Genomic DNA, 22,780 nt, shown 5'->3' with positions numbered 1-22,780 from the left:
TCTGCAGCCCGGTGCGCCTGAGAAGCCAAAGCATGTTTCCACATTGGTGGTTTTGGTTTTTTCCCGGTTGGCAGCCTTGCAGAGCTTGGGTCTCTAGCACAACTTGGGAACATGATTAAAACATGGCTTGATCCCGTTTGCACTCTGTAACCGAGGCATGTTTCAAGGAACTGGCATGTTGTCCTGAGGTCATGCAACACAGAGTATACTCAGTGTCAATGACTCTCTTATGTCTTCCATATGATATTTAGGATTAGAGGGATACAGTGAATGTTAATGATTGGATTTAAATCATTTCCAAAACTTTCTGAGGAAGCTTGCAAAGCAGCATCATGAGATTCCCAGCCAATAATTTATTGTTTTAAATGTCACTCATTAAGAATTCAGGAGGAATAGAACTTGAACAAGGTTTTTACTTTTTAAAAGTAATTATTTAATTACTCATAGCACTCACTTACAGTCAGTTGCTTGATTTCCCTCTGGTTTAAAGAGCTTGTTAGATTTTATGTGGTACTTTCTTTAGGCATGATGAGTTATGCAGCTATTTTAAGTTAAATGGGAACTGTGTTTTCTGAAATTGTTCTGATCTTCCTGTTTAAAAATTAATGAATTCCAAAATAAAATCTTGCCAAAAATTTGAGTATTAAAAACTCTGCTGTATATAATTTATGAGCAGCTTAATGATTTACATATTTAAGAAAAAGAGAATACAAGTTAACACAGGGGAAACCTCCCTCCAATATCCATTATTTCAAATGATCACTGGATATTCTGGATTACGTCACACACATGCCCTACCTGTGTGGAACAGGACTTTTGGAAGCAGATGTTATTTAGGTGCACATGATCTCAGGGGCTGTTGGTAAGACTGGTAGGAGGTACATAGTTCTTTTAGGCTGTTTCCTGTGGTGGCAGCAGTGCTTTTTTGAGCTCCCATCTGTGTGCAGGCACTCACCCTGCCCTCTTTGAGGCAGCTGTGCTCATGCAACTGTGAGCAGGAGGGCAGGGCTGCACTCCAATCTGCATCACTTTTAGGGCTTTTTAAGTGTGTACCAGGACTGTTGCTGGGGAGGGTGAAGATAGACCGGGATGGCTTCACTGATGCACAGCCCCATAAAAGCTTGCTTCTCTACAACTGAGTAGGTGGTAAATTGATGTGTTCTTGAACATTCACTGGCAAATGGACTGAAACTTCTTGAATTGTAGTGAAGGTGGTGGGACTGGGAGAGGGAGTGAGGGGGGGGAGGGTGTGTTAACTGGAGAAATAAAATTATGTTGACCACATACTAGGTCATATAGGTGTTGCTGGAAATGCAAATAGGAATTTGAAGACTGGTCTCTACAGTGGAGTGCTCAAGATAAAGCGTTCTATTTCTTAAACACGTGGCTGTTTGTAACACAACGTTATGCTCACAGACATGGAGTCATAGAATGATTTCTGTTGGAAAAAACTGTAACAAGCATGGAGTCCAACTGGCAAGTCTACCACTAAACCATGTCACTAAGAGCCACATCTACATGACTTTTAAATACCTCCAAGGGATGATGAGTCCACCACTTCCCTGGGCAGCCTGTTCCAATGCTTGACAACCCTCTCTGGGAAGAAATTTTTTCTTATACCAAATCTAAACCTCCCCTGCCACAACTTGAGGCTGTTTCCTTTTGTTCTGTTGCTTGTTGCATGGGAGAAGAGACTGACCCCCACCTGGCTACAGCCTCCTTTCAGGTAGTTGTAGAAAGTGAGAAAGTTCCTCCACAAGCCTCATTTTCTCCAGGCTAAATAACCCCAGCTCCAGCAGCTGCTTCTCTTAAGAATTGTTCTCCAGACCCCTCGGCTTCATTTTTTTAAAACAACCTTTGAATTGCATAACAGAACACCCATATTTGAAATCCAGATTAAAATGTATACTGTGATACACGAGTTGAAAAGCTGCTGCTGTGTGCTTGCCTAAACATCGCAGCTGAGGGAGCAATTCAAGAAAGCCTAAGGTAAAAGACCAGCCCAAAGTGCTGCTGTACTGTAAACAATGAATGCTGGCATTTGTGGGTTTTCCTCTCCCTTTCTTACCAAAACTATTAAGTCACACGTGCTCCTTGCAAGTCACTGCTTTTTTTTGATTGTGCTGTCGTCCCAGCAACAGAAATACGGGGTGCGTGCAGCTTTTCATCAGTGTAAGCAACCACTGTGATCTGAAGTAGTGATGACTAATTCATACACAAATCATCCTGTATTTTCCAAATGCATGATCAGGTGGTTGTAGCTTTGGAGAGAATGAATAATTTGAAGGCGTTTTTATCTAATTTGACTGGATACGTGTTTTTGTATTATCTAAATATTTCATTAAAGCAAGCAAACAAGTTTTGTTACAGAAAAAGGTGCAGTCAGCCTTTTTCCCAAATGGAATTTTTCAAAAACTGAGTGTATGAAAATCAAACTGAGGCCTGGTTAAAAGGTTTAAATTTGATTTCTATGCAGTTTTACAACAAAGCTAATACTAAACATTTATCCCAAATTTCTAGTGTAGAACTTAGCTCTGTTTGCTGTGATTTGGGTATCAGAATTAAAAGAAATGAGCCCCACCCCTGCCCCAGCAAGGCCCAGCCCTGTCTTTTCATGGGCCCTTTGTTTTCCATGTTGGCTGGTGTGGTTTTATATGGTTTTCTGGGATCTTGCTCCCACACACTGCAGGGATTTAGGAAGGAGCAGTGAGGGACACTCTTTTGACATTAGATTTGAAGGATTGACCTAATTTGTGTAGGGCACACACATATTAGCTTATATTTATACCCGCTTATATTCATAGTGTTTCTACTAAATATTTTATTAGTATAATAAGTTCTAACTACAGTATATTAAAAGCAGTTATTTTGAAAATAAAGTTTTCCTTTTAATTTATAAACATCAATGCTAAAGAAAACCAAGCATCTAATCTTGGTTTCAGATCTCTAATCCAGGAAGTTTACTGAGTGGTAAAAACTGGTTGCAAACAGGATTCTCTTGTCTTCATTGTTACCTCCTTTTATTTCCTTTTGATTTAAATAGTGAGGAACAGAAGTATTTTTGATAATAAAGAAAATACTTCTTTGCATTTGTGGATTCATCAGCCTCCAGATGGTGAAGGAGAGGAGAAAAACTGAGAATCTCTAATAATGCAGAAAGCATGTGCCTCAGAGCAAGCTAAGTCAGCATGGACAGTCTGGGGAAAGAAACATCGGAGCAGGGAAGAAGACATACAGGACAAAAGCTAAAATTAGTTCAGTATTGCTTACTGCAAGGGACTAGTGAAAGATTGTCTACAACTCTGAAAATGCTGTTAAGATACCCAATTTTTATAAATGTGGTAGTAATTTTCTGCTTTACCACTGCTTTACCACGGCTTTACTGTGTGGCAAAATTCTTGAATTTTAATCGTTTTAAATAGCCACCTTTTCAATTCTGAGTTTGTTCTCTTGTGTCTGAATTCTGCCCTGGTACCTCTTCCCCTCCTCTGGCAGCTGCTTGCCCAGCCTGGTGGATGCAATGCCCTCCCTCCACTTGCTGCCTGCTCTGCCCCAAGCCTGGGATGCCCAGGAAACACCTGCAAAGCCATGATGCTGCTGGGCTCTTTCTGCTCACTAATGGAGCTAAAAATAGCAACTGCTGGGGGTGATTTCAGCACAGCCACGTTTGCAGGCTCATTTCAGAGTCTGGCCCGTGAATATCTTCTGTAACTAATGGCTGCATCAATATTCTAGGTCCAAAACACAAAAGGATTTTTAGCCAGTGATTCTAAATTGCTTGTTAGCTAATAAAGGATTAGAGGTTTTTAACATTGATCCCTCTTCTGCAGTGCCACCAGCTGTACTTTTCATCTTTCATTTTAGTAGATGTCAAATTATTTCTTTTTTGTGTGTGTGTATGTGCATATTTATGCATATAGAAATTTTTCAGTCAGAAAGATTTATTGTGAGGGCTATTCTGGCAGTGTGTTTTCAACTTCTCTGTAACACATTTGATAAGATTTAGGTTTGGGGGGGTTTTTTGGTTGTTTTTTTGGGGGTGTGGGGAGATTGTTGGGGTTTTGGTGTTTTGGTTTTTTTTCACCAGAAAACATAGGGAAGTTTTTTAATACTGAATAAAACACAGTAGCATAAAAATTCTTTTGCTTGTGTAAATTATGCAAGAGGTATGTCAGAAGCCATAATGTCATTATCTCTACTGTCGTATTCTTTTTATTCCATTAAAAATGTTCCTTTCTCATGCACCTGCATTGAAACATCAGTTGTGTAGTACATTGGATAGGCCTGAAGTGCTGTCCCACATGCAGAGGACCACACAGATGTGCTGTGGCTGTAAGGTAAAGGCATTGCAGTCTCACATCACTGAAGTGGGGCTCCCCTTTCTGCTGCTTCCAGGAAATCTCAGCCATGGGCAGTGTAGACAGTAGTGTCCCCATTCTGTTGCACTGGTGTTGCCCATTTAAATGTAATCTGACAGCTACAAGCTTTAGGGGGTAAAATTTTAAATTATAAATAAATACCTGTATAATATTAAATACATACATAACCTCAATGTCCAAAATCAAGTAGTCCCAGTTAACTGTAATGATATTTTTACTTTCTCCTATTGGTGTGGTAGGCAGGTCTCTGGCTTTTTGGAGTCTGGAGGAATTTCCTCTTTGTAGTTCAGTGTTTAGTTCAATCCATGTTTGTTTGTTGCCTCTGTACTCGAGGAAGGAGTATTTTAATGAACTGTATTTGCCAGTACAATAAAATCCTCCTGTTGGGGAGACGGCCCAGCAGTCGCTCCAGTGTCAGAGAACAGCTCCGTGCTGCCATGTGGATGCAGTCCAGTGTTTTCTGCCCTCGAGTGTTGTGCAGACCCAGGACCACCTCCTGGCTGGCAAAGGTACAGAAACAACTGCCAGCAGAGAAAACACAAGGAAATACCCTAACTAGAGAGAGACTATCTAAAAGCATGCAGAAGGAATTTGCATTACCAGCAGAAGGAGAAAAATCTCATGTGAACACTTTGGGCTTCTAGTTTTCTAAAAGGATCTAGATGAAAGGTTGTGCAGTGCATTTTTAGGGCCTCCAGGCAATTACTTAGATATCAGAGTAAAGCTTATAATTGGGGTATGGGGAGGATGAAAGGACAGAGTTAGGAACAAATTCAGTTTATAACATTAAATGATTGCATAATAATCCTTTTGCATTAAATTAAACAATAATAAGTGTACTCAAGCTATGCAGTATCTGTATATCTATGCTTTTAACTGTAATGTATTTTTTCCATTGCCATGTATTTACAAGTTCTCTTGCTAAAGATGAGTTTTGAATAAATAATTGTGTTTATAAAGTTTTCTGTTAGAAGATGCAAATTTGTCATCTGATGCTTGTAACTTGCCAGAAGGCGCCTTTCCCTTTAGGGAATATTTTACTTTGATTCCTAATCATATCAAGACCATTGCAAACAGCTAAGCACAAGGTGTCCTTGGAAAATGAGGTTTTAATAACCATTTTCCCCACAAAGCTAGGCAATGTGAACAGATTATTTTTTTTAATGGCAGTGGTTTTCAACACTAAAGCTGGATTTTGGTAAGTCCCTTGGCAAAATTTGTGTTGGTATTTCAGAGAACATTTTTGAACTCTTCTCTTAAACTCTTCTGTTTGGGAAGCGATGATCTCGGTAACCCTTCGTATGATGGCTGACTGGATACAGAGGATGAGAACCATCTCATGCATAAAGTTGGTCATGTCAAAACATATGCATACCCATAGAGAAAAATCACTTTAAGTTCAAGTTATTGTTGACTCTTCTGTAAAATGGGCAAGCCAGGTGTCTGCTTTGTTACTTTGGTTTCTCTGTGAACACTCAGAAATATTTGTGATAACTAATCCTTGTTGATAGTGGGCTGAACTGTTAGGTGAGATCCGGACACTTCTTTGTCAAAAGTGATGTGCACTAAAAGCACAGCAGTCTTTTTTGTGGAAGTGAAATTGAACTTGTCAGGGGTAATCGGGCAATCACTTCCCTGCCCTGATGCTCAAGCACAGGGACTGCACCCTCTACAGTCCCATGTGGATGTTACTGAATCTTTGCTGAGTATAAAGTATTTTGTAGAAAAGTCTTCTAAAGAAGAAAGACAATTGCTTTTCCTCTGATTTACTTAAACATTTTCATCTTGATTTCTAAACACTTGAGTGTGCCAACAGTGAAGGTTTTGCAAATGACAGTGGCATGATGCTGTAGGAGGAAGCTCCCTGCATACAAGAAATGCTGTCTCTGTTGTCTATCCTCAGGATGCTGGTTAGAAATTTTTCCATATACTTCCTTCTTTGTTCTGGATTAGTTATACACACACACCCCTACTGTCTGTGTAAGTTCAGAGAGCTCTCAAAGTTGAACTTAGGAACCTGGCTGAGAGAGAACTAAAGCTGTTAGCCCAGCTTTGAAAGCTATGGGCGGACTACACTAAAGTCTGCTTATTTAAATGCTTTTCTCAAGAAATGAAAATTACTAAGGATGTTCATTGCAGAGGGGTGGGACCTGACTAGTGTGTTTTAACAAGCTGGAGCCTTGCAATTAATTTTTTTTTAAATCATGGTTTGATATAATCTTAAATAATTGCATTGGACTCGGCATTTAGGTACAAGGGCCAGAAGAAAGATGATCCTGGCTTGTTTGAATTCAGGGGACTGTGGGGATTGAGGAAGCTTATTAAGAGATTTTAATTTTCACTGTTATCTTCTCATTGTATGGACAGTCCTGCTGTGTATAGGGACTCCAAGAACATCCATTTCACTTTGCATTAGTCGAGGTGATTCCTCAGATGCTGCACAGCAGCGCATCATGCATCCAGATTGAGTGGAAAAGAACCACTTGAGCATGTCACTGCTCAATGTACATTAGATAAGCAGGTCTTGGGTGCATAGTGTTAGGCTGAATTACAGCAGGGACCTATTGAGCACTGTTGCTTTCTGCTCATGCTTTTTGCTAATGACATTAAACACCATTTGGTCTTAGCTGGGTGCATCTGGATTTACGTCAATGCATTCTCTTGTTATAGGAGCAGCTTACTGCCAGTTCATGGACATGTTGTTCCCAGGGTGCATTAGCTTGAAGAAAGTAAAGTTTCAAGCAAAGTTGGAGCATGAGTACATTCACAACTTCAAACTTCTGCAGGCATCATTTAAAAGAATGAATGTGGATAAGGTAGGAATTCTGTATTTGTATTTCAATCACTGCCTGTTTCAAAAGTTACAGAAATTGTGTAAAATTAATAAATAGGGAAAACAAACTCTAAAATGTACTTTTGAAAATGTACTTTTTCAACTTTTGGATGGAGAACTAGAATTGCAAGTAGATGTTCTTGACCTTTCATCATCTGAAAAGGGTATTTGGGCGTGAAGGAAGAAGTTTGGCATTTGGCTCCATTTAGGTACAAATTGAAAATTGAGTCCACATGTCTGCTGAGGACTTGTGCTGTCTAACTCATTATATCTTAATACCAGAGACCCTTTGATAAAACTCCATGTGTTGGAAATTCCTTGTCATCAGTGAATCTTCATTTTTTGATAAGTAAAATTATTGGTGACCTGAATTTCCAACAAAACATGTTTGAAAATATGCTGTTTTTATAAGTATTCTTTTTTTTTTTTTTTTAATATCTGAAGCAGGGTTTGAGGAATTTAAATTATTCAAAAGCTGGAATAATTTACCCAGTGATTTAATAGATGGGTAGCACATGTGATCTTGTAAAGTTAAGAAGGGAAACCTCTGAGAAAATGCTTGTTCAGCCTTAAGGTATTTGGTTTATGCTTGAATGTAAGAGTTTGACAGACTCACCAATATAAATTACTGAGTTGATAAAAATGAATAATGGAAGTTATGTTGTCATACTTATAGTTTTACACTGATGCACTACCTGTTTACCCTTTTAAGGTTCTGCCCTGGCTTTTAGTGTTGCCTTATTCTGCAATTTAAACAGTCATAACAGAGGGTCCTTTAAGACTTCTATGAATAACTGGAAAACCCTCATTGTTTCATGAAATGTAATGGATACCTCTTTTTACAGTGTGACTTCCTAGTGAAACATTGGGAAGACTAATGTAGTCAATTTTCCTGTAGAGAGCAAATTTATTATGCCTCTTCAATGTAGAGTTGAGGTACAAATGGAACAACCTGAAAACACATGCAAAATGCAATGTCAATTCTTGCAGAAACATGATAGATTTATAAAATACTGTACAGTTGGTTTAATCCTGAAGAAGAAAATGAAAACCCTTTTCCAGCCGAAAATTCATAACATTCAAGAGGCATTAAGATCCACCTAACTTGGCTGTTTAATCAGCTGCATGAATTAAGCCAAGCAGGGCAGCTCTTCTGCAGCTGTACTCCCTGTCTGCCCACAGTGTCTGGAAGCCTTGAGTACTGTAATATTGGCTGAAGACACCTTTTAGAGGTTTCATATCTGTGAAAAAATTCTAAGATATTGATATGGAGACATCCTCATAGCCTTTCCTTTGTTTTACTAGAACTTTAAAAGGCATTTAAGTCAACTTCTGCATGTCCACAAACTGTTCTATGTATAGCTATATGTGGAACAGAAAAAAATTACAAGGTTAAAACCTCAGGCTTGGTTCATATGACAACCATGTGCTGCCAAAATGTAGGTTGGTTTGAACTTCAGCATGTCTTGGAAAAGCTGCTGGGTTTTGTAGTTCAAACAGTAGGACAGAAAGAAAAAACATCTGTCTGGAGTTTTTGAAGAATTGTTTGTTTGTAGTACGTCAAACTGTACCATGTCCATTAAAACCAGAAACCCCTAGTTGGCTGAATACAGCGTTACTCCCAGAACAGTGTCATTCATCATGGGATGTACCCATGGATGTAAGGGAGTACCTCTGTGGAACCATAGCTATAAAGGCTTACATACACCCACGGTATCACTGCTTCAAAGGCTGGACCTCATTGGGTTTTCATTTTTTAAGAGCACTTGCAAACTGACCCTTTCTTTTAGGAACAAAACAATGGCAGAGGTTTATTTGTTGATGCAGTGAGTAGATTTTTTTTTAATAAGTGTGTATATGTAATTTTTATATTTAAAAATGGCAGTGATGTAATATTGGATGTTAATATCTACCTTTTAGGTAATTCCTGTGGAAAAACTGGTCAAAGGGCGCTTCCAAGACAACTTAGATTTCATTCAGTGGTTTAAGAAGTTCTTTGATGCTAACTATGATGGGAAGGAATATGATCCTGTGGAAGCTCGACAAGGCCAAGATGCTCTTCCTCCACCAGATCCTGGTGAACAGATCTTTAACCTGCCCAAAAAGTCTCACCATGCAAACTCTCCAACTGCAGGTATTTTGCCTCTTAAAGAATTCCATTTCTGTCTCTGAAGACAAATAAAAACTGTGGTCCACTCTGCCTAAATACTAGTTAAAAATTATTTCTGTGGGTGGTTGTGCCATTCTTTTTACCTTATTATAGACTTAGCATCTTGAGACAGCAGAAAGTTAACATCTTGTGTACTCTTAATTTGGCCCAGCCCTACTGAGCATAGGATCTCCTCCACTGAACCCCCTCCATGTAAATGACATGGATTCTGGTAATGTCTGGTGGTGTAGACAAAGGATTTTAACCATCCTGTTGCTGAATGTGGTGTGTGCAAGTGTATTCAAGAACATTAAATGGAGTGTGTTCCTCTTTCACACCTCCACCTTTATAAGGAAGATGCTTGCACTGGCTGATTTATTTTTTAATTTCTATGGTACGTAAAATGTTTCCAAATCTTAAGTGCTGACCAGAAGAACAAAAATTATGTTATTTTTGCTTTTATGCGTGCTTATTGTTTGACTATACTAGTCCTCCTAACAGAAAAACATATAGGATTTGCTCTTTCACAAAGATACCTCAGTCTTCTAATTTTTTATTTTGTGCTTGTGTTGGGTTTTGCTAGGATAGACACAATGCTTCAGAGGAGATTGGTGCTAAATTTTGAATTTAAAACCAAAACGGTGTTGATAAGGCATGGATGTTTTAATTATTGCTAATCAGTGCTTACACAGAGTCCAGACTTTTTCAGTTTCTCACATTGCCTTGCCAACAAGCAGGCTGGGGGTGCCCAGGAAATTTGGAGGGGACACAGCCAGGACAGCTGACCCCAATAGACTGCACAGATAATCCATACCACATGGCATTGTGCTTAGCCAGAAAAGCTGGGAGTGAATAAGGAGAAGGATGGGGAGGGATGTTGAGAGTTACAGCGTTTGTCTTCCCAAATCACCATTATGGGTGATGGAGTCTGGCTTTCCTGGAGATAGGTTAATTCCTGCCTGCCCATGGGAAGTGGTGAATGAATTGTTTGCATGGCTTTTGTTTTACCTATTAAACTGTCTTTATCTCAACCCATGAATTTTCTCACTTTTCTTCTTCTGAGTTTCTCCCCCATCTCACTGCAGGGGACAGTGAGCGATCAGCTGTGGGGGCTCAGCTGCCTGCTGGGGTTAAACCACAGCAGTGTTTCTGGAACAGGCCAAAGGACTAAACCTGATTTTTGGTGTCTGTGTAATCTGGGTATGACTAGTCACTAAGCAGATGCTTTTTTTGTTAACTGAGAATTAAGTGAACAGGAGACCAGCTAAGAAAAAGAAATAGTCACTAAAAAAGTATTACTGGACATATGTTTGTGCATATGGAAATACACATGCACACACACCTAATTCCTTTATTTATTTGTCCTGGGTTTATGCTAACCCATTCCTCAAATAAAAATTAATATTTAGTTGATTTTAAATCTGTGACCTGTCCTCACATGGGCTCAGATATGCACCAGTACTCACAAAAGCAGGGGCAGGTGTGAAGCATGAGGCACTCTCACTTTTAGGCCATCCTGTGCTCTGGAATCCTACCCAGATTTCAGTGTTCTGCTCCGATCACTTCTGACGTCAAAGTGGGGCATACTTGGCCAGCTGCCTTCAGCTCATTAGTGCTTCCAGGAAATAGGGCACCTAATAGCAGGCCAGTGCTACTCTGAGCTTCTAAAGCTTGTTTACATCTTTATTTTGCACTATCTTATGCCTGAACTTCTGAATTTCGGGGTCTGGCACGTTCCAGTTTCCCATGTGATGTCTTGCACTCCCTTTGGAAACAGAAAACCCAAGTGCTAATGTCAAGATGTTGTCCAGTTCAGAAATTGGAAAAGACACTTTTATTAAACACAGACTTTACTGTGCTTGTTAGTTCTTTTTACAGATGGTCTGTTCTTCCCAAAGTCACAAATATGTCATCCAAATTAAAGCTGTGCAGGTGACAATCCTACAGAACTTGAGTAGCTACTGGAGTGGAACCAGCCAGCTGATCTGAAGGATAATGCAGTAATGTCATGTTGTGTTGTTGGTTGTATGTCCTGTGCCTTCCCAGCCTTTGTATGGAATTGTACAACTGAGATAGTGTGATGAGACTTGATAAGATCCTGTGGCTGTGAGAGTTAGCTTTTTCATGGAAAACATCCTTCATTATTAACTTAAATATTGTCCAGAATATGACAGGCTGGACACTAGTTTAATTTCTGAGGTGAGGATGGTGGGGTATAGATATAACATGATGTTGGGTAAAATGAGAGTTCCAGCTTTTCTTGTATGGATATAACATGATGTTGGGTAAAATGAGAGTTCCAGCTTTTCTTGCTGCTTGCATTTCAGAACAGAACTAATTCAGTTAGGTGTCAGTCATTCCATGGGTTTACTGAATTCTGGGTGAGCACATTTTTGTGGCACTGATGCATGGTGCCTTTGTGCCTCACCCCACCCCATCACAGAACCTGCATGTTGATAGGAATGGGAGCCTTTACTGATGCTCTGGGAGGAGTTCTGTATGCATCTGCAAACTTGTGTGTGCCTCATCTCCTTGTGTGTGCTGTTTGGGGGTAAATTGGGATGATGCAGGAACAAGTTCTGGGCAGCTGGGAAATTACCATGAAAGATGTGTTTCTGTATTCATTACAGCTACTGTAGGAACCATAATATAAACCCCAGGATATTGTTGGCCTTCTGGGCTGCAAGTGCACATTGCTGGCTCATGCTAAGTTTCTCATCAACCAACACCCCCAAGTTCTTCTCAGGGCTGCTCTCAATCTGTTCTCCACCCAGCCTTTATTTGTGCTTGGGATTGCCCTGACCCAGGTGCAGGACCTTGCATTTGGCCATGTTGAACTTCATGAGGTTTGCACAGGCCCACCTCTCAGGCCTGTCAAGGTCCCTTTGGATGGCATCCCTTCCCTCCAGCACATGATCACACCACACAGCTGGGTGCTGTTATTAATTTGTGTGATTTGCTTCACCTTAACAGTGGAGCTTTGAAGTTTTAGTAGTGCCTTGTCAGTTCATTAACAAAACAAAACGAAGCACTTATAAGAAAAAATAAAGAACCCAGAAGATCTTTCAGCATAATCCAAAAGTTTTTAAGCACCATGCAGTGGAAATACTTAAATGTACATATCTATTGTTTGCTGTCAGGAGCAAGCAGATATATGGGTACACATTTGTATTTGGAGGTTTGGCAGGCTTTAAAATATGCCTATTCAAAATTGATTAGATATATGTATTTCTAAAGGAATAATTTACTTTAGCTACTGGCAGTTTCATATGCATTTCAGGTGATTCCTTTTGCTCCATGGAGTAATTCTTCCAGTGCCCTTTGACAGAGTTTTGGGCTTGAGTGATTTAGGAGATGATGACCATTCATAACTGCTTTATAACACTGTTCTAACAATTTTCAGAGGTAGACTAAGATATATGTCCTTGAGTTAACAAGGCTGCTCTGAAAACTTATCCAGAAAGGTACTGGCATGAATTAAAATTATTTTTGATATATTAATCAGACTCTAAAGTTTGACGGGATTCTTGGTATCAGGTAGCTGCTTCCTGTACCTGTAAATGGATATTAACCCATATTTCTATATATGCAGAGTGTGGTCTTTATTTAACTTGAAAAATAAACACTTTTAGAACAACTCAAAACTCGAGAAGTCTAAAAATGCACTGGTTTTTGTGTTAATTGGTGAGCAGGCCAGCAGCCATAGCCCTTCCCGTTCCAAAGGTGATCCTACTGAGGAGTCAGCGCAGGTCAAGGATAATGCAGCTCGGAAATGGAAGCATAAATAGGTCCTTACAACTAATCTGCTGTGCCACCCTCGCGCTGCCTTGTCCCTTCTTTTAGAGACAGAGCCGATTTGTGGCCGAGCTGACGGCGGTGCCGTGGGTGGATGGCTTTGCTAGCGTGCCACGGTGCGCTTCTAGAAGCAGTAGGAGCAGCAAGGTTTCACCAGGTGAATGCAGCTCCCAGGTGGGGAAATGAGGGTCTTTTCCTCCTTCAAGGAGCAGCACAGACCACTGCTGTAGGTTCTTGGCAGCAGCACCACAGCTGCTTTTAGAGCTGACGCCATCTGCCAGCCCTGAGCCGACTTTCGATCTTGTACAGCCTCTGCTCTTCCCTAATGCAGTGGTAAACAGCCTACAGATGTAGAGTCAAAATTGTGGTACAGGATTAAAATATTAGGGCACTGTTGTTTGTGCCAGTTCTAATGCTCCCTGCGGGAAATAGTGAAAAAGGCTTCATCTGATCAAAATTGAAAATAATGATCAGGTTGTCAGGATTTTAGCTTAGTGTCTTATGTAAGTATTCCTGTATGTCAGAGCAAATCTCCATGGAGCACTCTCTAGTGTATGGGTGCGGGGTGTCAAAAAGACACCAGTAAAAGACAGCTTAATAAAATTAATTATTTACATGTAAGCTAAAAATGTGAGAGGTTCTTAGATCTGAAGGCTGTTAGATTTTTTTTTAGTTTGAAATATTCAGTGAGAGCAGGATGACTAAAGCAGAGCTGGAAAATACTGGAGGATCACATGAGGTCTAAAAATACTCATGCTATGACAGGGAAAATAACCAGGCCAGAATGAACTGTTTGTGCATGAATGCATTATATATAATGTGCCATCGAAAAGCCAATTGCACAAGAGAAATACTGATTTTCTGTAGGGAAACAGTATATCCTACTGTGACAGATGTGCTGCAAATTAATTTTGAGGGATAAAAATATTCAGTGAGTCCGGTCTTTATTTTAGCAGCTAGTGATACAATTAGGACTCCTGGGAGACTAGAGAACTCCTAATGCTTTTTTTTTTTTTTTTTTTTGCTTTCCACCAAGACTTGTTACCTTTTTCCCCAGTGGCAGGCAGTAGCTGTTGGCAATGGCAATTTTTGCTCACAGTGGCGCAGTGCTCCAGGACAGCGTGGCAGAGCTAGAGATGGAAAGAGCTGCAGGGTGACAAAATGAGAGTGTTTTCATCCCTAGTTCATACAAGGCCAAGGAATTGTACTAACCGAGGGGAACAGCATGTGCAGTGACAGCGCCGGCCTGGGAGGTAAAGTGGCTCAGCTGTAACACAGACACATCTCCCCTGCCAGCATGAGGAGAATTTAATTTTTAAATCCACTGAGCTTGAGAATTTAGACCAGGAGGCAATGTGCTTGCAGTGCATGAGCCAGGGCCTTTTTTCAAGAGAGATGATTGTGTTTGGAAAAGCAGTGGTGAAAATGGCTATCTTAACTTTCAGTGTACCATGGGTGTGGTTTGAGTGTCTGTGTTGCACAAATGTTTGCACATTCTTTCATTTTCCAACATGCATTTCTTTGCAGATTTTTTTCAGATTTTCCTTTTGAGACTGCTTTCTCCTTAGAGCTAAGCAGACAGTGAGATTTTAGAAAATGCAGGTTTTTAAGAGCACTTGAAATTTTAAATTTTGTTCTTCTGTTGAGCCTGTGGAATGGTTCCATCCATTGAAGATAAATGTTTGCATACTTAAAGATGTTTCTAGAGCAAATAGAGGTTTCAGTTGAGAAGAAACTGAATTCAGTTGTTGATTATTTGAAATAATAAATAAATTTTGGTTATTTTAAATCCAGAGTAAAGTCTTCTTTTCTGATGGGGGAAAGGCTTTGGTTTCGGTTAGTTTTGGTTTGGTTAGTTCCCTTCTATCAAATCTTGTATTAAAGACAAATTAAGGCAGTCATGCCATCAGTAAAACTTTTTCATTTGACAAGTGGCCTCCATTGGATTTTCTTACTTGGATAGCTCTCTTGAAATTGTGGAAGTTTCAAGTACTCATACACACTTCTCTTTGCCAGCTGTCTGGCAGAGAGGATGAATGCCGAGCTCACCAGGCTGTACTGGACCAGCAGCAGTGAAAGTTCGAGGAGCTGAGAGGACAGAAGGGTCCTGCCAGCCAGGGGAAGGCAGTGCCACAAAATAATTAGGGCAACTGCACTGCAGCATGTTGGGATTTGGAAAGTCAAGTCAGAATTTGTCTGAGGTCATTTAATTCCCATTAAGTATCATTTGTCATCGCTTATTTCGTTCAGTGTCCCTAAATTGAGCATTTTCTTGTGTCCTACAACAATTTTCTTGTGTAGCTACAACAAAAAGAGTGTGTGAATATTAATTAATCTACTGCTCTCGCTCTCTTGGTTTAGGCAGATGGAGAGTTTTTCTTTAGCTTGTGAAGAAATTACTGTGGCCTCTTGTTGGGTTGGGTTTTTCTCCTGTGGTATGAGTCAGGAATATTCATTTTATGAAGTCCTTTAATTTGACTAAAATAGACTGCGAGTGATTCCCAAATTCCACTGAAGCAGTGGTTGTGTGGGCTCAGCCAAATCTTGTGCTTGCTCAGGGCTTCCATTGCTTTCCACACTCTCCGTATGCACGTCCACACTGTATTCATGCACGTGTTTTCTTGAAATTTTGCATAAATATTTAACAGCATACTAATTACTCATATAGCTTCAAGGAAGATTTCTCTCTAAACGTTAAGTAGGTCTCTTGTTACAAGACTGTGCCTGTAATGTAAAGAGAACAGGAATTTGCAGTACAGCTTTTTTGTACCCAAAGCTGCACAGAGCCAACATCCACTGTTTTCTATCACAGAAGTTTGCATCTGTTTGTAGAACGTAGGTATTTAGCAAAAAGAATAGTGAAGCTTAAACTGTGTGAGACACATTTAATTTTGGGGTTTTTTTTACAAAAAAACTTGTAATTGTTTCTGGAGTACCACAGATGGAAACCTCTAATGCATTTCAAAGCTGGCTCATCTTAATTCAGTACAAGAACAGAATAATTTGTCTTTCAGTTGTGAATTTACTTTTCTCATCTTCTGCAAGTGTTATGTGGGCAGGTACAAAAAGTTTTCCAGGTGCTAATTGAAATATCTGCAATACTGTTTACAAAAAGTATTCTAATTGGAATCCTACATTGACCTAAAATCAGAGCATGCTGTCACAGAAGTTCTCACAGAACAGTGGAGATGGGAAGACACCTCTGAGATCATCCTGTCAAGCTGTTCTGCTGAAAGCAGGGTCACCTTGAGCTGATTGCCCAGGACCATATCCTGTCACATTTTCAGTGTCTCCAAGGCTGGAAATCCCTTAACCTCTCTGGGCTGTTTGTTCCAGTATTTGATAACCCTCAGAGTGGAGTTTTTTCTTATGTTTAAATGGAATTTCTTGTGTTTCATTTTGTGCCCATTGCCTCCCATCCTTGGGGGATCACTGAAAGGAGCCTGTTTCCTTCCTTCTTTGCACCTTCTCTTGAGGTGTAGATAAGATCCCCCTCGAAGCCTCTCTTCTCCAGGCTAAAGAGACATAGCTTTCTGACTTGGCTTGTATGTGAGGTGCTCCATTCCCTTAGTCTTTGTGGCTCATTGTTGGACTCTCTCCAGTTCATCCATGTCTGTCCCGTCCTGGGGAGCCCTGAACTGAACCGAGCATTGCTCATGTGCCTCACCAGTGCTGACTAGAGGGGGAGAATCACCTCCCTCAGCCTGCTGCTGATGCTCTTCCCAGTGCAGCCCAGGAGGCTGCTGGCCTTCCTTGCTGGAAGGGTGCTGTGCTGGCTCATGCTCAGCTCAGTGCCCACCAGGACCCCAAAATCCTTTTCTGCCACAGTGCTTTCCAGTCTTTTGGCTGCCCGCATGTTTTGGGGCATGGGGATGTTTCTTTCCAGGGAAGGGCCCTGCATTTCTTTTTGAACATCAGCAGTAAGCTTGAAGAGGAATTAATAATGGCAAACAGGTATGTTGCAGATTACAATACAATTTTCTCACTGATCAGGGAAAATAGATGATTGTTGGATACTTTTTACCTAAAATACCTGTATAAAATTTTGTGCTTTCTCAGAATGTGTAAATGGGTCATATATAAATATTTTCATGGAAGAAATGATGTTGGAAAGAATTTAAACTGCTTAGGTTATATATTCCCTCTGAGCCGTGCATTAGGAGTTAATCCATTATTGCACTAATTGACTGCAAAACCATTGCTCAACACCAAGTCATTAAGTCTATCAAGATCTTTTGTCTCTTTTTAGATATCTGGCTCTTTCAAGTACTTTGCATTACTCTACCGGCCAGCATCCTTTAATTATGTTATGAAATTAGGCTTCTGCTAAAATGGAAGCTTACTTCTGGGCTGATTATAAAACTGATGCCTTAGAATAAATGTGCAGTAAAGCTTTTTTTTTACTTCCAGGGAATTTTAAATTAGAAATCCCTAAGCATTCTCTGTGGCAATTAAGCTCTATCCAGCTGTCGCTGATACCTCCTAGTAACTAGTTAGCTGGTTTTTATCTGTGTTACTGAAATTGGAATATTGTGGTCATTTAAGAGCTGATCCTGAGCAGTGGAGCAAAAGTTGATTTCTTTTGATTTGTCTGGACTTTATAAAGCTTAGTGGCACTTTGCTGTAGAAATTCAAAGGGCTTTATTGTTTTCAAAGGAGGGCAGAATACAATGCCACACATCAGTGCTGCAGGCACTGGGGATCAGGCTTGCTCAGCACACTCTGAGAGGGCACCTCAGCTGCAAATTAGAGAAAATACCTAGGGATCAAATGTTGGTGCCTGCTCCTTCCTTAGCTCTCTCCGTGCCAGCTTTAAAGCGCTTACTTTTCAGCTGATACCCTGAACCTGCATCTTGTAGTTGTAGAATACAATAAGAAGTAAATGATGTTCCTTTGTCATTAAATAACTTGAGACCCAGCTAGAGTGCTACAGTCAAAGTGATTTTATTTCATGTTCGCGTTCTTATTGCGTATTTTGACACTAGTTTACTTCTGTTTATCTGCTAATCCAAATGACAATTATTTTCCTGGCTTTGAGAACATTTCAGCAGTCCTGCTCTAAAGCAGCTGATTTTTACTCAGTTATAATATGGGCTGAACCTAGAAAGCATTGAAGGCAGAATGCTAAAGTTTAGGCAATTTCATAAAGAAAAACAGCAGCAAAAGATCTTGGCATTTTTAATGTTTTTCAACAAACTATTTATTCTTTGCTGATCTAAGTATGATGGGAAAAAAAGTGCTAAAAAAGCTTTAGCAAGCCTGTGTACTATATCTGAAATATGCTAGAGAAGAGTTTGTGTATGCAGCAGACATGGAAGCTATTGAACTCACCAGTTTCTAAAAGAAACAAAACCAAAACAAAAAACACCAAACAAAAGGGAAAAAAATCCACAATAAAACCACAAAAAAACTCTCACCAGTATGCTTTTTTCCCCCTTATCTGTCTTATATTAAAGAGCATAGAAAAGGAGGATGGCTGTCTTGCCCAGAAATGTTTACACATGCTAACTGAATTATCAAGTTGTTTGTTTGTGTTCTGTTGGCTTTAGGTGACCCAGTTAATGTGGAGTTATCCATAGGGGTGGGAGGAGATGCTTGCTGCAGAGGGAGGCCTGTGACTAGATCAGGAAAGCTTAAGCTTGATTAAATAACCCATTGGTGCTCTCCTTTCCCATCACTTTCCAACTCCTCCAATGAACCACTGTCACAGTTGTAGGTCAGTGAGACTCTGTGAGCTCCACAGTCTGGGCATATGGACAGCCCCACAGGCTGTCTCTTCCTCTCCCTGCCTCCTTGCAGTTTCTTCCTATTAATGGCGCTTTTTTAATACATTGGTTTTACAAAGAATTGCTTTATTAAAGCATTGTCTGACACTGGGGATACATTGTGGAAATGACAACTTAGAACAATTTGTGGTGTGCCATAAATTGCAATCCTATGGGAGGAGCAGCTGGCGAGGTGTGGGGTAGAAGGTGGCTGCTGAGAAAGCCTGAGCAAAATCCCTCTGGAACTGGTGAACAGCAAGCTCAGAGCTCAGCTGGGAGCTGGGTGCCTGCTGGATTCAGGCTGCCTCCTGCGTGGCTCAGGCTTCAGAACTGATAGCACTTGATGGTGGAGGATGGCGTGGAGCCTGTCGGCACGTTTGGACAACTGCGTTTTGCTCATTGTAGGAATCAGTGATGAGCATGGGTGCTGCCGAGCAGGACTGCTGATTCATGTGCCTGCTCAATAAATCAAAGAGGCCAGAGAGAGGCTGGGTTTCTGTTTTGTCTTCTTAAGCAAACCAGTATCAGATGTCCGTCCAGTGTGTCTCAAATTTATTCCTTGTTGGAGGGAGTAAGGAAAAGGCCGAGTCAGAGTGCAGTGCTTGTGGGAGCTGAGGCAGGGGGAGAGCTGTGAGCCAGGCACCCGTGTTTGGGCTGAGTGACTGTAAGGAACAGCCAGCATCAAGAGATGAAAGATGGAGAGGCCGAGCAAGGCATAAGGAGCTGGCTGGGAGGCTCCTGTGAAGGCACCGCAAACCCTTTCACACAACTGCTGCTCTGCTTGGGCATTTATGTGCCAAGTCATTGTGGAAAAAGAGTATCTGTATGCACTCATTACTTGCCATTTCTGCTGGTGAAGATGTTGCTCCATATTCTGGCAGCTTTGCAGCACAAGTAATTTAAAAAGAAATAGGAAAACCTAAGGATATCAAAACACATCATCTGGTCTTTGTGGCCAACTGTGAGTTCACCAATGGGTTTAATTCTGCTCTGTCTGAGTTTCAATGCCCTTGTCTCGGGGTGGTTTACATTTGAAAATGAAAAAAAGCACAGAGGCAGTTTAGCTGACTTTATTTCAGCACTGTCTTTCTCCAGGGAAATTGAGGATAGCTATGTATGTTAAGTAATAGGCTGGGGGAACGCTCTCTTAAGAGCATATTTTTTTTGAGCTGAAAGCTGCTCAGATCTAAGGGAACTTTTGATTCCTGGTGTGATGTTGTTTATTTTGGTTTTAGAGTTGCCTCACTCTCAGTAGCAAACTCGGATTGGTAGGAAATGTGGTTTTTCCTTTCCCAAGGCATAACAGCAGTGGAATTTCCTCTACTGTCACCTTGAAGTAAGAGAGAGGATGGATGGCTGTAAAATCAATTCTTGTGTTTCAGTACCAAGTTAATAGTAATGCATTTATTACAGAGATCAATCTTGTTTAATGTTTACTTATTTACTGTGTTTTTCAGGTGCTGCTAAATCCAGTCCAGCTTCTAAACCAGGATCAACACCTTCTCGCCCATCTTCAGCAAAAAAAGCTACACCAAGCAGCTCGGCATCCAAATCAGATAAAGATTTGGAAACTCAAGTCATACAGCTCAGTGAACAGGTAAATTTGCTTTAGGCACAAAAGTAGATGCATTCATTGTCACAGGCAGGCATGAAATATAATATTGTCTTCTGATGAATGATGCTCTTCAGAATTACGAAGGGACAAAAAGTGGAAATAGTTCACCTGGAAAGAAATTAAAAAAAAAAAAAAAAAAAAAAAAGAGAGATTTATTGTAAAAAATAATGTCTGGCAGACATGACTGATTTTTGCCAGTGTTTTTAAATTACTATCTTAGGAGTGACAGGAAAGTCTTGCTGAAGCATGATAATTTTATTAGATGTTGAAATATATCTTTTATTTCACCTGGATAGGAAAAATCCAAATAATGTCTTTGCTCTTGTGTATTAATAATTTGAAATAAATAATTTAATGTGCTACTGTGGAGAAAACTAGTCTGTTTGTCATACCAAGGTGTTAAGAGATTTGCAGTTAAAGTGAGACTTGAGCATTGTGCTCTGCTTTCTGGAAGGAAGGTGTTAAAGAAGTTAACACACCATTTTCGTTAGAAAATGCAATCTACCTTTCTGAGAATACTTAGTTATAAATAATGTTTTGTGATATAAATTAAAAGGTTCAGAATTTCTGTAATGTTAGGAATGTAAGGGCTTCATTTTTGTTTATGCTCTGGAGCTGTACACCATTCTCTCATTTCTGAGCTGCAGGAGTGTCTGCACTGGACAAGAATAAATACCTGCATCTGGCTAAAGACTGTGCTGTCAGAGTGGTGTAAATGCCACTAAATGAGGCCTGATCCCTGTACTTGTCCTTGGTGAGGGAAAACGGAAAGGAAAAAACTCATATTTTAGGGTTCCTGGCAGCTGCATTCAGGAAGTAGTCATTATTCTGGATCAAGTATAATTTTCTGCAGTTAAGGGCTTTTCAGTTTCAGACTTTCATTGACCTGAACAGCAGTGATTTCTGTTTGCATGTTTTTGATGAGTTGTACACTGAAAGGTGGTGGATGGATAGCTGCATCCCAGACATGGCATTCTGTAGATTCAGGGTATTGTTCTGAGCAGCAGAGAGCACAACAAGGTCCACCAGCTTCCCAAATGGGCTCTAGATTGTTGCTGTAACAGAAAAGTTTTTAAATGTTGCACAAGGAATGGATGTATGTATTTTTCATGGAATCCTTTTTTTCTAATCAATGTCAAGCAGAGTTCAAGTGTCAGCTTAATGCAGCTTAAACCACAACATTTGTACTCAGAAGTCAGAATGTGTTTGCTTCAGGGGGAAGAGTTGGTTGGCATCTGAGCAACATAGAAACATTTGATCTTTACTGAAATAGACAGTCACTGTCATATCAACTGCTAAGATATTCCTAGTACGTTCCATGTGTGAAAACCTTAATCTTTATATACAAATAACCCTGAAGCAAAACTGATGATTTTCCCCCATCACTGAAGAGAAGAAGAAATTTTGAAGAAATGAAAAACTGATTCCTTAATATCTAGTTTTTAAGAGACATCATCTAGCTAGAATGGTCTGGAAGGCTTTTTTTCTTAATGCTGACAGCATTTGGTATCTCATTTCCCACTAATGGATACTTGTAAACCATGGCCATATTACACGAGCCAAAAAAGCTATGCTGCAACCAGCTCTGAGCCAGGTTTTCCTGACCCCCAGTGTGAACATGCTGCAAGAGCCAAATTGCCTGGTTTTTACTGCTCTGCAGCAGATGTGGAGATGAAGGCAGCAGTCACCGTTACCGTGTTTCTGTGTTGATTATAAGTAAGAAGTGCTGAATTGTGTCTTGGATATCAGAATCCTATGTGGCTCTAATAGTTTTTTCATTCCTTTCATGGAGAGCAACTGATGGAGATGGAAACATCTGAACTTCCATGCAATTTGTAGCAGAAAAGATTAATTAGTGGGGATGTCTGTACACTTTGTTTTTACCATAGTGTAGCTTAATGAGCTATTTTTAATAATTGTCCCTAACATTTGCTATTAACATCTGTTAATGGCTCCCTACAATCTCAAAGTTTCCCTTAAAATCATCATCAAACTGTGCCAGTAAATTAAACTCCAAAATTAAATTCCAAGGAGTGTCACTCTGCACTGGAACTTGATTACCCATAGCACTGAAATTACTCTCTCCCAAAGTGTGTCTGAGTGCAGCTGAGGTGACAACACAAACCAGGGACTATTGCATACAGAGAAGGGACTTTTACATATGGAGGATGGTCCCAGGAACTATTATCTGTGTGCTGATACACATGTAGTTTCTGCAAACAGCATCATTGGGGCTTTTTGTCT

The 22,780-nt window shown here is 40.2% G+C and overlaps 1 protein-coding gene across 7 annotated transcripts in view; it reads left to right on the top strand.

The window, feature by feature from the left end:
* MAPRE2 (microtubule associated protein RP/EB family member 2) overlaps positions 1-22,780 on the top strand; it is a 99,041-nt gene that overhangs the window by 66,011 nt on the left and 10,250 nt on the right. For all 7 annotated transcript variants that reach the window (XM_068189270.1, XM_068189253.1, XM_068189261.1 and 4 more), the window contains 3 exons: positions 7,050-7,195; positions 9,133-9,346; positions 20,379-20,518. In XM_068189270.1, the coding sequence (XP_068045371.1) occupies positions 7,050-7,195; positions 9,133-9,346; positions 20,379-20,518 (500 nt within the window). The remainder of the gene's footprint in view (positions 1-7,049; positions 7,196-9,132; positions 9,347-20,378; positions 20,519-22,780) is intronic.

Source organism: Anomalospiza imberbis, chromosome 1, assembly GCF_031753505.1.
Source record: "Anomalospiza imberbis isolate Cuckoo-Finch-1a 21T00152 chromosome 1, ASM3175350v1, whole genome shotgun sequence".
NCBI lineage: Eukaryota > Metazoa > Chordata > Aves > Passeriformes > Viduidae > Anomalospiza > Anomalospiza imberbis.
Note: the sequence above shows the minus strand (reverse complement) of the source record. Positions and strands in the feature narration are given on the sequence as shown.